At 36.9% G+C, this 15,399-nt stretch overlaps 1 protein-coding gene across 1 annotated transcript; it reads left to right on the forward strand.

The window, feature by feature from the left end:
- The first annotated feature begins 2,517 nt into the window (after window positions 1-2,517).
- Window positions 2,518-8,646, forward strand: LOC116288643 (uncharacterized). Its single transcript, XM_031695470.2, has 9 exons — window positions 2,518-2,617; window positions 3,832-4,220; window positions 4,537-4,572; window positions 5,122-5,166; window positions 5,836-5,877; window positions 6,387-6,452; window positions 7,468-7,557; window positions 7,802-7,863; window positions 8,440-8,646. The coding sequence occupies exons 2-8, from the start codon at window positions 3,855-3,857 to the stop codon at window positions 7,853-7,855; spliced, it is 699 nt and encodes a 232-aa protein (XP_031551330.2). The 5' UTR covers window positions 2,518-2,617; window positions 3,832-3,854; the 3' UTR covers window positions 7,856-7,863; window positions 8,440-8,646.
- The last annotated feature ends 6,753 nt before the right edge of the window (window positions 8,647-15,399 follow it).

Consider the following 15,399-nt stretch of genomic DNA (forward strand, 5'->3'; position numbering starts at 1 on the left):
GTCTAGCTATTAATGAGCCGGAGTCTGGGAACGAAGAAACAAAAAAACAGACAGGGGGGGGGGGGTGAGGGGTGGGGGCAGCACTCTCGGTTTTCGCTGGAAAAGGAAGCCCGCTCGCTAGAGAGATATATAGTATATGTGAGAGTTTATAGAGTTGCCTGCGAAGGAGGCTAAATTAGAGCCTGGCTCGAAAGTCTTCAGTAAAAGCTTCAAACGTGCTCTTCGAAACACAGCCATGGTAGTAGACGTGCCGTTTCTCATTCAATGAATCGATGGCGTGTTTTTCAAGTTTTTCTTACATTAAAGTAATTACAAACCACCTACAGTTGCTATTATGTAGTAAAATAAACTGAAAATGATCAGAACAGTTAGTCGGAGCCTAGATTGTTCGGTTTGAAGTGGGAGAACATAATTAGCTCAAACATAATATGGTTGACTAATACGAGACAGATTGATCACCTGATTTTCTTTATGTAACTTAATTAATTTTTGGGAGGGAGGAAGGAGCATTGCAAAAAATTATAATATTGAAAAAATTATGCAGTGAGAAATTCCTTAACTCAGTCACTAAATTCATTTAAGCAGTAAACCACTATTTTTATTTCAGATATAAAATCATTTGACCTTATTGAATAATTAGCGTTATTGTAATAAGGTAGTACAGCCGATACGTATGATAAGAAAGACAATGCTTTATAACACTTATCAGCAATAAAACAAGAAATGGGAACAGAGTAGCGGAACACTGGCATACAATTATCTGTATTTGCAAAGGGAAACGAAATACACGTTAACCATAAGTTTAACTAACATATATACGGCCCTCAACCAACACTTTATATTTGAGGGTGGATGTACAAGTTAGACCTATTTTATTATTCATAAAGGACTAAGCAACTCGGCTCGTGCCCATAGAGTGACCACAGTAAATCCGTGAAACACTAATTACTAAATAGTACAAAATAGTGCTAGTTAAGCAATAGAAAACAATGGAATTTGCATGAAATTGTGCTATTCAGTATTACTAAAGTTTCACGGATTTACTGTGGTCACTCTAGTCCCATAACTGAATAGCTCAATTTTGTCTGTTTGTTGTTCTTTGTTATCTTCCCGAAACTTCCTCATCCCCTACCTATTCTCTTATTTTAAAAAATAGATAAGACTTTAAAGAGAAGACCAGCTATAAATCCCGGCAAGAAGCCGGGGACTCCCGGGTGAGAGTATTGGAGATACTCGGCGGATATTTTCCAAAATACTCATACTCCTAAAAGATGAGATACCCAAAGTGGCTTTATAGATTTTTCCTAAAAGATACCGTGGATACCATACATAAATGATGAAATAGTGTCATGCAGAATGGCCGAGTCGGCTGGATACCAAATCGTCTTTTATAAATAACCTGTGAAAATGAGGATACAACGAGCTTTCAATACTTTTACGCTATCAATCCTTCTAATTAACTTTCTGAGTTAGTTTATAAATTAGTGACACGGGGGAGATCACTATATGTTGTCCGATAAAAGTGTTGGTTACGATCAAGCACCTGTTGTTTTCTATTATCTATTCTCTCATAAAACCGCGTGAATGAAAACTTCTACGGGGCTCCAGCTTTAATCGTTTTATTGGTTTAATTAATTTTTCCGATTATTTTTTTACTTTTTTTCCGTTAACGACCTTCGATCGACAAAATAGTCACAGGAAACCCAACGTTCATAAAAGCGAATGTTGAAAATATAATCAAAATGAATCGTCCATTTCTGTCTTTTTCGGAAGATATTTTACTAAATAATACAAATGACGGTTTTTAAATGTCTATTTTTGCGTTCTTGAAGTTTTCGGTCTCTTTTCAAGTGGATAGTGTAACTCTTTGTCAGTTTCGCTCAAAATCCATTTGCTTACCGACAACGGAACAGGGGAGAATCTAGGGGAGGATCTTGGGGGAATGTAAGGCGCAGGGGCTTATTTAGGGAAGCTTGGGAGTTAGTTCAAACCCCCTGAATGACAACTACGAACTTTCTATTTAGAAAATAGACTGGTTTTTTTTTTTTTTTTTTTTTTTTTTTTTGTGGTTCGGTTCTCCAGATTGAATCCCCTTGTAAAAATTATGTATCCGCCTCTGACGGGTATAGGAGCATGAAAAACAGTCTAGGAATGGAAGCAGTCTATGTACTGGTTAATCAGTTTACGCTAAAGAAGGATGGAAAGTTTTGGCTTTTTACCTTATCCTCCCCCCTCCTCTCCCACCCACCCTCTCCCTTTCCCAGTACACAAGGGTGGAAAAAGAGGCTTCAACTGCTCCAATATCAATTGGGGGCTCGATTACTTTTTTAATATTTTCGCTACCCTGCTTGAGATTTTTTCTCCTGCTATATTAATGTATTTATGCGAGAAAATAAATGACCTTCAGTTTTGAAATGACCCTTGAAAAGCCCCGGGTCATTTTGAAAATGTCTTTTTGATTGCCTATTTAGTTTATTCAAAACAAAAGAGATCAGTAATAAGTTGTTCTGGGTGAACTAATGATGGATATAAAAGTAGGCAGCCCTGTACCTCTAGTACACTTCAAAGCTTCCTAAAGCCGGCGAAGGACGAAGGACACAAGACACCACTCGAATCCGTAAGTACCCAACTAATCTCATGATTTTTTCTTTAAATCTCACTATTTTCTCTCTATATCTATTGTTCTTCCCTCTTTCTTTATTTTTTTCTTTCTTTCTTCTAGTTTCTCTCTCTCAAGGCTTTCTCTAATATCAAAGTTCGGAAAATTCCTCTAGTCCTCTCTTTTTTCTTCTTCTTCTTTTTTTTCTAATTCTTTCCTTTATTTTACATGTTTATTTTCTTTCCTCTCAACTTTAGTTTAGGACTTAAAGCTCAACGACTTATAAACATATATCCGGTTTACCACGTATTGTGTTTGGCCATCAGCTTTTTTTCATTACATGTTTCCTATGTTTTTCTCTTTCTTTTGATATCCAAAGCCATGGTCAAGTATGCGTATATGTGTGTTTCAGGAAGCCAAACCATAAGGATAGCGTAGGAATATGAGATTACTAGTAATAGCCTACCACTCAACCGTGATTGAGCACTATTTCGACATTTCTTAAATAAGCCAGTCAAAAAATTTAAAAAACGTCTAGCATACCGGAGCATCAAATGTATCTATTAAAAAAAAAAAACGTTTTCCGGTTACTTCTCTTCTTTCAGTCCGATCTGATTATCGAATCAGCGAACAGTATTTGTGTTCGGCGTAGCTCAATACCACAGCAATAGCTCGACTGATAAAGAACCTACTTTTTAGCATTTTTAGTTTTTAAACGGGTTCTTATTTGTTTAAGGAAATCTGGTGCTTAGCCAGCTCTGGTAAATACTAGCAGTCTATTGTTTATTTATGTCTAAATCGCTGCAACAAAACAAACAAAACAAACTAGTTCTGGGTTATTTTATTTCTTCTTATGCCCTTTGTTCTATTTGATTTATGAATTTGTAAAGTGTTAACTGAATTTTTAATTTTATTTTTATTTTATTTTTAAACTAAATAAAACAAGTTCTTAATGATTTAAATGAGGTCGAAATAGAAAATTTTAGGCTAAAAATTTCTTAACCACTAAACAAGAAAAAATAAACTAAGAGAAGTAATCACCATGCCCCATCACTAGTGAGCGCTCCTCTGACGCTATTTTTAGAATCATTAATGCTATTTTTAGAATATTTGATGCTATTTTTAGAATCATTCATTTGATCGTTTGTTTTTGAGTTTCACATGTATGAGTGATATGAATGAGTACTGGACTTGCCATGTAAGATGTTGGTAATTGCTTGTATTGTTCATAGGTTTTTGGCTGACAAGATCATCAATGAGGGTCATCCTTCCTCTGGCAATTGCCATTTTGGCAACTCTGTTGACTCGCGCGACCAACGCTGCTGAATTCACTGAAATCCAAGAAGTGAACTCTCCTTCTGTAGAACTAGAGATGGATTCGAATGATGAAAGTACGACTGCCGCTCCCGCTACCACCGAGGCTCCTACAACAGCTGCCACCGATGCCCCTACAACAGCTGCCACCGATGCCCCTACAACAGCTGCCACCGATGCCCCTACAACAGCTGCCACCGAGGCCCCTACAACAGCTGCCACCGAGGCCCCTACAACAGCTGCCACCGAGGCCCCTACAACAGCTGCCACCGAGCCCACTCCTTCTCCGACACCAAACTGCTACGCGGTAAGTATTCTCTTGTGTCTTGTTTCTCACATCAATAGATGTACGCAAATCTTATTTGAGTCAAATTACAAAAAGAAATTGCTTTTGGTTAAAAAATTGTAACCTTTTCAAAAAAGGCAATGAAGCTTGACTTGATGCTAAATCAATACCATTTTATTCTAGCGGTCCTGTGAGAGGGCGATAAGTTTATACTTGAAAAATCATGTGTAGTAGCTTTCGTTGTCAGAATTATTATTACAGAATTATTATCATCAACAATGATATTACAATAATGCGATAAAGATTCCTAATATAGCAATATTATGGATTTTTACAGAAATGCGTTAAACGTTACGTCTGTCTGCGAAGGCGGGTAAGTTATTAAATGTCAAATAGCAGGCGTGACTACACGGAACAATTTTCTTTGCAGCTTGTCTCGCAACGGCGTTGTGACACAAGTTGCATGGAGCATTGCAGCGTGTAACCTACAGCGCAATTTGAAAAATGTTGCGAGACCAGTTACAGCAATCTAAAAGCTTCTACTTTTGGCAACGATTGCATCTTCATTGCACCTGCGAGACAAGTTGCAAAGAAAATTGCTCTGCGTAATCGTGCCTTTAGCACCAGGTTTACCGCTATTGATAGGGATCCTGGACAGAAACACGCTCGCAAACACGGAGAAACACTCGGCGTCAATGAAATTCTATACGGCGGCTCCAGCAACAACTTCGTTATCACGCCTGGCTAAATGTAGAAAGTTGGACGGAAAACGCCAGACGTATTATCAGACGATACTCACGTGAGAGGAAGTAATTATTAATGAAATATATTTTTTGTCCTAATTGACAGTAAGCTTGCTTCTCTCGTGCGTGGTTTCAATTCAACTGACATAGCACTAATTGTTTTTCTTTCTTTTTTTCAGTTGCAAGTCAGACGGCTTTGCAGACGTTCGTCAGCCTGCACTGCGGTACGTATAAAGATAACACTATTTGTATGTATTGCTAATATTGTTAAACTGAATTAATACAGTCGCCACCTCTCGTCGCAAGCCTCTACATTGATAGACGTTCGTACATCTTCGATAGTTGTTCGTTCGTAAATTTGGATGTAACTTTATCTCTGATAAAGTCGTCCTCATTCAGGGACAGATCCAGAATTTGTTCTAGGAGAGGGTGCACCATCCAGGATTTTCGTTTTAGGATGGGGTTCTCCCTTCGCTTACACACTCAAACACCCATAATTCAGTAGATATCAGCTCATCTAGGGGGGGGGGGGTGCGCTCCCCTTGCACTCCTCCCTAGATCCGCCCATGTCATTAGTATTCTTCATATAAAAAATAGTAATAAGGATAAGAACTTTATATAAAGTTTCTCTATACAAAGGATACTAAAGAAGACGACTGAATAGGGTTTTTAAAGTCCATGCACGTGACGTGTATGGTCGCTCCAATTGGTCCACAGGCTTATTCATTTTTCATAAGTTTTTGAACTATCTTTGATATTTAGGTGACGTCAATCCATTCAAAAGTTTGACTAAATTCACTCTACAATGTTTGCGGGCCATGATAACTCATATCAGAAGAAAGATATACAAATATTAAGACTAGATTAAACTGATATTTTGATTTCATATCCAGGTATACATTAACGACGGATGCACATGGAAAAGAAAAGTTTGGGTAAAAAAAAAAAAAAGAAAAGAAACAAATGAACTTCATTGTAATTTAGTCTATTAATGCAGAATATGGTTTCTGTTTATATATTTTTCTGATAACAAATATAGACCAATCCATACCTACCCATTTTCCTACCTATTGTACTTACCTACCTACCTACCTACCTGCCTACCTGCCTACCTGCCTACCTGCCTACCTGCCTACCTGCCTACCTGCCTACCTGCCTACCTGCCTACCTGCCTACCTGCCTACCTGCCTACCTGCCTACCTGCCTACCTGCCTACCTGCCTACCTGCCTACCTGCCTACCTGCCTACCTGCCTACCTGCCTACCTGCCTACCTGCCTACCTGCCTACCTGCCTACCTGCCTACCTGCCTACCTGCCTACCTGCCTACCTGCCTACCTGCCTACCTGCCTACCTGCCTACCTGCCTACCTGCCTACCTACGACATTTATTAGTATTTTGTATTTATTAGCTGTTTATTTGTTCTTCTTATTTCTTTTTGGACAGATATATAGGAAATACCGGTATTGCACATTGACCTGCTGCAATAATATACAGTATTGGCTTTACAAGGTATAAATTACCCTGCGAGCATAGTCTTCTTTTACCTCCTCTATCTACGTAGAGGAGGGAGACTCTGCTCACAGGGCAGGTATAAATCAAATCATCATAATAATTGTTTTAGTATTATTGAACACAAGTGAATTTAATAAATAACGGAGAGGGAGTCTTTGTCTTTTCAAATTTCAATTATCTCTTCAAGCGGCACAAATCGACAAACGAGCGTGCGCGTGCGCGAGTTATATCCACCTGTAGGTGAATATAGTAGCATAAGACGTAAATTGTGACCAATGAGAGAGCCGGATTTATCATATTCACTTGTGTAAAAATATACTAGTGATAAATAATCATTTATTGATTATTTAAGTAGTGTACTAGCTAAGGTACTAAGGTACATCAAAGTTCGACTGAAAACCTAAGAAACAGAGGGGGTAGGTAAGAAAGGCCTTTTGAGTTATTCTGTTGTCTGCTCTTATAATCCAATTATCTTGACATTCAACGGAGCAGTAATTCATACAAACGGCTTTGTCCTAACTAGTGCTCAGCTTGTATCATCATTATCATCACCACCACCACCATCATTTATTATTATCATCATTATTATTATTATTATTATTATTGATGGGTTGCAAGCATTCCCAAGAGAGTCAAAAGACAAAGACATGGCGGCCATTGTGGTGCCGTTAACAATGGATGCTAATGAGAAATCTTTTGTTAAATGGCACCAACATGGCCGCGATGACGTAACGTGCAATCGAAGAATTATTATTATTATTATTATTATTATTATCATTATCATTTTCGTTAATATCATCATCATTATTACTATTGTTAACATCATTAACATTATTATCAAAATTCATGCATTTGAATAAGAAATAAGATTGGCTATACAACTAAAAGTAACTGGAATTCGAGCGACAGTTATCAGATTGTATCAGGATCACTGTTTGTATTGTGTTTTTGAATAATTTTAAAATAATAATATCTATGTTTTTATTTGTTTATTTTTTCCCGTCTTGGACAGCGTTGTCGTCGTCATCGTTACAGCGTTCAAGTCTGCCTACGTCAAACTTCTTGCCGAATTTCAAGATGCCGAATGCGATTGGCTCGGGGCGTAAGTCAAAATAACACGTTTTCATTGTGAAGTAGTAGATTTGATACATCCCGATGAATATGCATTACGTCTCCTCCGCTGTCCATCGAACCTATTCCGAGTCAGTAGGCATCTAGCCTCCTTTGCAGCCGTTCTTAGGGTCGTCACGCAACGTTTATGTTGCGTGACGACCCTAAGAACGGCTGCAAAGGAGGCTAGTAGGCATCCTAAAAACGCTAAAAATTATTTTTTTATTTATTGACAGACTGCACGTAATAGATGGGTTTGTCCAGTTCCAGCACAGTCAGCTTCAAAATAATAAATCAGGTAGGGAATTTGAAGAATTACAAGTACGGTACTAACTAAGGCCTGTTACTGACTGACAGCCAGAAGTAAGGATGGCGAGCATGGGGCCTGCACACAGTGGAAAGATCATACTCCCTTTGTAATCATTACAATCCAAGATCATTTCCTGAACTAACTAAAGTCGCTTGTTCGTTGCTTGGATTCAGTAGAAGAACTCTTGCTTTTCCAGTGCTCTACAGCTCCCAGAGTGTTATTATCACAATACAGAGACACATAAGCAGCCTTTTTATATTGCTTTTATAGAATATTTTGGGCGACTTTGCGCGAGTGTGTCTGATATAACCACGGTAGCCAGCCAATCAGCGCTATATTGCAAATATTTTATAAAGATGAATATATAACAGAGGTCAATTTCATGTATCAGGGGAAAAAAAACCACAAAGAAACCAAGATTGAAAAAACCAAAAAATATATACATAAAGCAGCATTATAGAAAAAAGGAAGAAAAGGAGGAAGAAATGAAAGTAATGCAAGAAGGAAAAGAAAAACGAATTTTTCTGCATTATCTTTTTTCATATGTTTTTGCTCCTTTTTCAGGACTCCCCGGCATTTCAGGATCAAGCTACAAAACCAAAAAAGCCTACTTAATGCAACGAAAATCGATATGCATCATTGCATTTAACTAAAAAAAGGGAATCCCAGGTTGTTTAATCATGTGGCCATATTATTCGGGGATATTTTTGACTGGGTAAAGTCATTATGGGTTCTTCAGCATTAGAAAATAAACCATCACGTGGTTGAACATATCTTTGTCTGTATTTATTGATATACTAGCAGGGTTGACCGCTCGTCGGTACATACATCTTTAATATATTAATAATTTCAGTGGATGACTAAGCAACTCTGTGGAAATGCCACATGTTAAATCCTATTTATTTTTATAATACCGATGTAAAGGAACGTTCTGTGGTATTGGCTTTTTGTCCGGATGTGATGAGAAAACTAGACGAGTAAATAGTTGAACTGTGCACCTTTCTACTTTTTCGAAAATGATAACTTGGCTAGCTTTTTTGAATTATTCTAGCTACAGAAAGTTCTACTGAAGTTCGAGCAACCAACTACTTCAATCCCCACTGCTAAAGCACTAACCTTAACCGGAAGTAAATAAATAAATAAAAGGAGAAAAAGTGAGATGATAAACGATTTAAAAGGAGAAATATCCCATTACACACATTCTTGACGATAATAATTGTCATGATAACAGCTATTGGCATATTAAGAGAAAATTCGATTAGGTATACCTCACAGTTGATTACTGGAGCCTTTAAGAAGCAGGCGTGTGAACGCGCGCGCTTTAATAAGACAGACAAGTTTCAATCAGAATGGACCAATCAGCAAAGAGTACATTATAGTGAATCATGTTCGTGAATCTTTTAAATCAGTTTGAAAGAAAATGTCTTGGAAATTCAATTCTTCGTACTCTCGATGACTAGTCTACAAGCATTTTACTGATCTTTTTCGACATTTTTTATGCTGTAACTGTAAAAGAACAAAACAGCCAAGAAAATATCAAAGAAAACGAACAGTTAGACTAGTAAAAGTCATAGTAGAACTCCTCGGCAAATCTCTATGAAGGTATATCGTACCGTACCAGCTGCGTTCTCGTAAATAGTGTTAGTGTAATTTACCGTAAGATTCCGCATTTAAAGATTGGCTAGCGCTGTATATATAGCCTCGGGCGAGAACACTTGCAAGATTTGTTCATTTGGATTTATTTAGCACGACGACCTCTTAAGTCTATTTCTGAAGAATAAGTTTAACTATGGCGCTTTTTAATATGACCTAACTACTGGTCTAATCTTGAATGGCTCTTTAAGAGTTGTAAAATTAACTGCCTATCGCCTTAAGCGTGAATCGATATTGGGATTAATATCTGGCTGGTGAAAAGTTAAACTACCTCATGCAGAGAGAGAGCTGTTGCTGATCACAAATCACTTCGATTTGATAAACTGGTCGTTAGGCTTATCTTTCCGGGTTTTCTCCTTATGGGCTCATAGTTTAACAGAAAAGTTCGCAAGCTAGGCGGTAGCCGACAAAGTTCTTAGTAGACAGAGAGTATTTGCAGAAAAAAAGAAAAAAATTCGCTGTAACATAATAGTGGAGTTTGATTTTTCCTCTGAGAGCTCAGCGTGCTAGAAGTAGTCAAACTGTTCAATTAATAAAACTACCTTTAATTTTTAATCCCAAATCGGTTACATTTTGTAGCTTTTACGATACTGGGCAAAGGACCATTTATTACTTACTATACCCAAGCACATTTCGTTTGGCTACTTTGTTTATAAGTTTTTAAAAAAACACACAGAAAAAACAGTCAAAACTAGATTTGGGAAGCTAGATATTTGAAAAGCGCAAACAACTTTCAGAACGATTAAGTAAAGGGTGTTAAATTCAAAGGAGACTACTATATAGTTCCCTTTGAAATGTTACAGAATGTTTAAACTAGGCTCTCGACGGGAGCTTTTCCTTAAGGACAAACACTTGAACACGCTTTAATGACTCAACGGAGTAAAACATTCATAAAGTCATCTTGTGTTTGTTCAATATGCAGCTAACCTAAAAGAAACCGAAGTTTTCCCTAGAGAGCAGGTGGATGAATGGTAAAAAAAAAACAACTATGACTCTCACTCGAAAAGACTGCTATGATACTAACGTTTCGATAGAACTCGGAAGAAAAGGCGGTCTAAGAAGCCTTCTTTAACTCTCATTGGTCACTGATTCGCTACTAAGTGAAATACTGTAGAGTACCTTATTAGCAAGGCATTTAGAATACTACCGCCAGCTACAACTAGTACAAAGCACGCTTCGATTAAAGTACAAGGGAGATTGAAATGTCTTGTATTAAGTATTAAAACGCTTCGTTACATTGATAGGTAGATAGATGCCTTTGACAAGTTATACTCTCTAACGGAGAGCGACACGTTAAAATATTCTAAGAGCCCTTCGAAAGATTAAATATTTGAAATGAGCCGAGCCTTAAGGCTGAAATCTCAAGTGTCCGCCCCTAAAGATGTGAAAATTACTACTTTAGGTAGACGATTTCTATCTCTTCTCGTCAGAATGTTTCTGGTAATTTTTCAGAAATATATAGATAGGAAATCGCCGAAAAGTTATATCTTTGACATGTGCCATTTTCGCTGGCTTGGTCGACATCATTCGTTCATTCCACTTGAATGATTTGTGACAAGATTGCAATCATTTGATCAAAAAGCCCACCTGTATGGATGTAAAATGACTACCCAACTTTATTACAGTGTCTAATGAATAATAGCCTTTACGCTGATTAATTTTCAATTATGTATCATTACCAATAATTACTCTCTAGTAGACTACTTCTAATGAGTCAAATATCCCATCTATCAGAACAAATCATTTCAACTCAACTCGCCAACAACAACTTCGTTATAGTCAACTAAGAAACCACCTAGTCATCGTAAAAGCGAAGAGGAGAATCCTGAAGCATTCTGAAATAATGGCAAACACAGGTAATCTTGGCAAAATTTTATGAAGTTAATTTTTTTTACTGGTAAAAGGACGGGTCTTTTTGTGAAGGCGAAAATAAGAAGTGAAGAAAAAAATGGGAATGAAAGATAAAAGTTAACCAGGTTGTTTAACGGGATTAAGATCCCGATTATAGCTTCTCATTTAGTGGCTAAGTTAAAGCCCAAAGGAACGGAATTGAACTGTTATTTTATATCATCATAAGTAAGCAAGTACGGGTTTTCACGAGAGCGATATTGTATCATCGTGGGTTAAACTTTGAAAACAAAACGAGAAACTAGCTGACCCATAACCAACTCTAAAGGAAGTCGTGATTTTACGAGTGAAAAACTGTATCTAGGAAGGCGTCAACGTGCTTAAAGCAAGCGGAAAATCATATATTTGTTAATGAAAAGGAAACGAATGCGTAAAAAGTCGATAGTGAATATAAAAGAAAGTTGTCTTCGTAGGCAGTTGGCTCGCATTTGTTTCATAGATAAAATTAATGATAAGGAGAGAAATTTTCTAAAGTAGTATTTCGACCACCTTTAATGACAAATAATGCACATTCATACGCTAGATTATTCATTATCCAGGGCTCTGCGAGAAGAAAATATTATATTAAATAATACAAATATAGAAATGAACAATCCCAACCATAGTCCAACGACAAGCTCGTTTCCGAAAGGCTACACTCCAAACCTAACGAAAATTATAACGACTTAGGAGTGAATAAAAAATGCAGTTAATTACGAAATTACTGCTATCATTCTTTAGATGAAAGTTTCTACGAAGATACGCCTTGGAAAAGAAAAGGAAAAAGCTCGATTAGGCGAGGCCTTTTTTCATATTGATTACGCGAGATAGTGTTTATGATAAAGTCTGTAACTTTATATGATTCCATAACTGAGTGATTATCTTCTTGAAAATTTGGATCAAAACTGGAAAACAAACGATACAGTTAAAAAAAGCACAATGTATGAATCCTAGCTCTGTACTGACCTTCATTTTTTAGAGGAATTCATACTTATTTTTGGCGGTAAGATCCTTGTGAGTGCGAAGGCGACTAAAATCACTATCGTCTCTCTTCATGAATGCTAAAAACTATGAAGACAAACTTTCTGCTGAATTTTTCAGCTCAGTCTTAAACTTTCAATCATCGAACGATTAAACATAGGTTTCAGCAATACTTTAAAATGTATCTAAAGTCAAGAACTTATACATTGAGTATAATTGAAACTGAAAACAAGACGACGTTTTGGACCGGCTGGCTATAATGAGAAGATGTTTTAAAAGCGAGGTTAGTGATTTGGTAAAGATTTGGTCAAAGCAATACAATTGTAATTTCCTTGCTAGCGTATTCTCTAACAGCTTATCTCTTTTAGGATTCTTTGTCTTACAGAAAAAGAGATGCTATCGCAAAGGAAATTAGAAAAAATGTCTCTCTAAGTGTCGGAAAGGCCCCAAAAGTTAGGAAACACTGTTACTACACTTCTTTCCGTTCGCTGATAAACCATTGACAAACAGTCTCCAAACAAACCCAGCTATCTTTGGCACCTATTTTACACCTTGTTTACATTCAAATACCAGATTTGTTTAAACCCTTTATTTACAGTTCTGCATGGCTTTTGTCTTAGGATTTTTCAAACTTGACTGGAAAATTCCTGTCAAAAGAACCTCTGTTCATTTTGACTCTAAGATTAACCATCATAACTCGTAAAATCAGCGCTCGAATGAAATAATCTATTTAACTAACCGTTGGGATGATTTTAGAATAAACAGTACAGGTATCTAGACTAAAAGACTGTGTTCAGTGTACACCCACGTATCATGGTGCGAGGAGAGACAGGGAGAAAGCTAGAGAGTTCAATTCCAGTAAAACATGCAGTATTTACGTTTGGTTCTATACTGTAAGTCAGTAGAAAAAGAATGTATCGATTTTTACCAAAACAGCAACAGCAACGACAACGACAATAGCTAATTCTATTGAGCAAATCGTCGACTTTCTTTAAACCAGTATGCTGCCGGTGGAAGGAGCTAAATATCAGCCTTTGCTTAAGCCGGCTTTCAATAAGTCACTTCATTTTATGTTTTCGAAATGAAGAGTTTTCTCATATATGTTTTAAATATATTTCTTTTCTATTTCAGTCCTATCCTTCAAGTTTACCTATCGCTTTTTCTTCCTTTCTTCCGGCTTTCTTTCTTTCTTTCTCTTTTCCTTTTTTTCTTTCTTTCTTTCTTTATTTCTATCTATCTATCTATCTATCTATCTATCTATCTATCTATCTATCTATCTTTCTTTCTTTCTTTCTTTCTTTCTTTCTTTCTTTCTTTCTTTCTTTCTTTAGGTTTTCTTTCTTTCTTTCTTTCTTTCTTTACTTTCCCTTCCTTTCCTTTTCCATTCCTTTCTCTCCATATTCTTATTCACATGATCATTTATTATCATGGTTATTTTACCTAAAAGTACAAGCTCTGTGCGTCAGCTTTGTTTGCCGAGTTTTTTCAGTCTCGAGTTTTCTTTAATATCAATTTCATGGTTATTGATAAAGTTTATTACCTCCTCCACCATGATACCTATGCAACAACAGACCATTTGGGCAGACAACTTGCTCAGCAGGCGCCCAATATATTTAGCTACCTCTTGCTGTTATTTATACATAAAATGAATGAAATACACTTCAGGAATACTTCTAGGCTCTTATTAGAGTCGAGTATTAGGACCCCCTAAGATGATCGACTTTATTGGAGCCTTTCTAAGCTGTAGATACCTTAAGTTATAACATGACGTAATGTCGGGAAAAAAACGCGAGTATAAAATGAATATTTTTATTCATCAACGCAATCAGTTCTTTCACAAAGTTTGTTTATCCAGCAATGTATTTTTTATTTCAAACCGCATGTGATACCTTTGAGTATTATTTTCTTATAAACAACGCATCAGAAGTATTTATATCCGTTATTTAAGACTAAAACTGAAACACTATTGCTAAGGGGTTTGAAATGGGTCAACGTCCAAAGTAAAATAATCTGTTTAAAAACGAACAAAAGCTAAAACCGTAAAAAGGCCAAATCATAAAGTCATGGCATTTGAGCAGATCTCTTCGTTTTCTTCAGTTCTTCGAATTCTCGGGTTCCCTTCCTTCGTAAAATTGATCCCCTAACTAAGTCCCGAATTCTGTGAGTAGCCGTGTCCTGACTTTGATCAGCCAAAAGCTTCTTTAAGTTTAAAAACACTAAAGAATTTTTCTTTTAAATCTAAAACCGACAAAAAAAAGCCTGGCGGGGAAAAAAAGGAGAACGACTAGGTATGCAGCGCATTTGACAGGATTGATTACAACTTAGGCATGATGGCGTCTCGCAGAAACCTCTTCTCATTGTATTCAGGCGTTTTTTCATCTCATATAGTTAAAAGGCACAAAGAAACAACTAAATAAGACTATGGATGTTTTCCCTTGTTCTTACATATCTACTTTATAAATCCCTGCTATAAATTATGCACAAGTTACTTCTCTTTCTACCCTTGAAAGGTCGTGGCTTGTTTTACCATCAGCTACAAAGTATAACAATGGTTCATGAGTATCATATTTTGTAGGAGTCTTTAGCCTTAGTTCTTAAGACGCTTTCATATGATTCCAATGAATAATAGATCTCATCTAAGTCAACTTTTCCTCGTGTGATTTCAGAGTGTTGTCAAAGCATATTTTTAATTGCGAAACGAAAATGATTCATTAGGACTTCTTGAGGGGGGTGTATCGAAAGTTTTGAAACCACTATATGAATAGACCCCTTTTAAAACCCTTTCAAGTAATTAGTAAAGGCCGGTTTAGACGGTACGATTTTCGCCTACAACTATCGTATACAACAACTCGCGTCTGTCGTAGGCGAGTTGTAGGCTTGATTTACACGCTACGACTCGAGTTGTAGGATGGCGCGAGCGTGTTGTATACGATAGTTGTAGGCGAAAATCGTACCGTCTAAACCGGCCTTAAGAATGCCTCAGGCTACATACATCTTGCCATT

Source organism: Actinia tenebrosa, unplaced genomic scaffold (genome assembly GCF_029948245.1).
Source record: "Actinia tenebrosa isolate PJP-AT-01 unplaced genomic scaffold, QUT_ActTen_1.0 PGA_scaffold4__44_contigs__length_22323623, whole genome shotgun sequence".
NCBI classification, from domain to species: Eukaryota; Metazoa; Cnidaria; class Anthozoa; order Actiniaria; family Actiniidae; genus Actinia; species Actinia tenebrosa.

Coding starts and splice junctions, on each gene's coding strand:
- LOC116288643 (XM_031695470.2), top strand. CDS start 3,855: ATGAGGGTCATCCTTCCTCTGGCAATTGCCATTTTGGCAACTCTGTTG. Junction 4,221..4,536: donor CGACACCAAACTGCTACGCG/GTAAGTATTCTC, acceptor GGATTTTTACAG/AAATGCGTTAAACGTTACGT. Junction 6,453..7,467: donor TACAGTATTGGCTTTACAAG/GTATAAATTACC, acceptor CGTCTTGGACAG/CGTTGTCGTCGTCATCGTTA.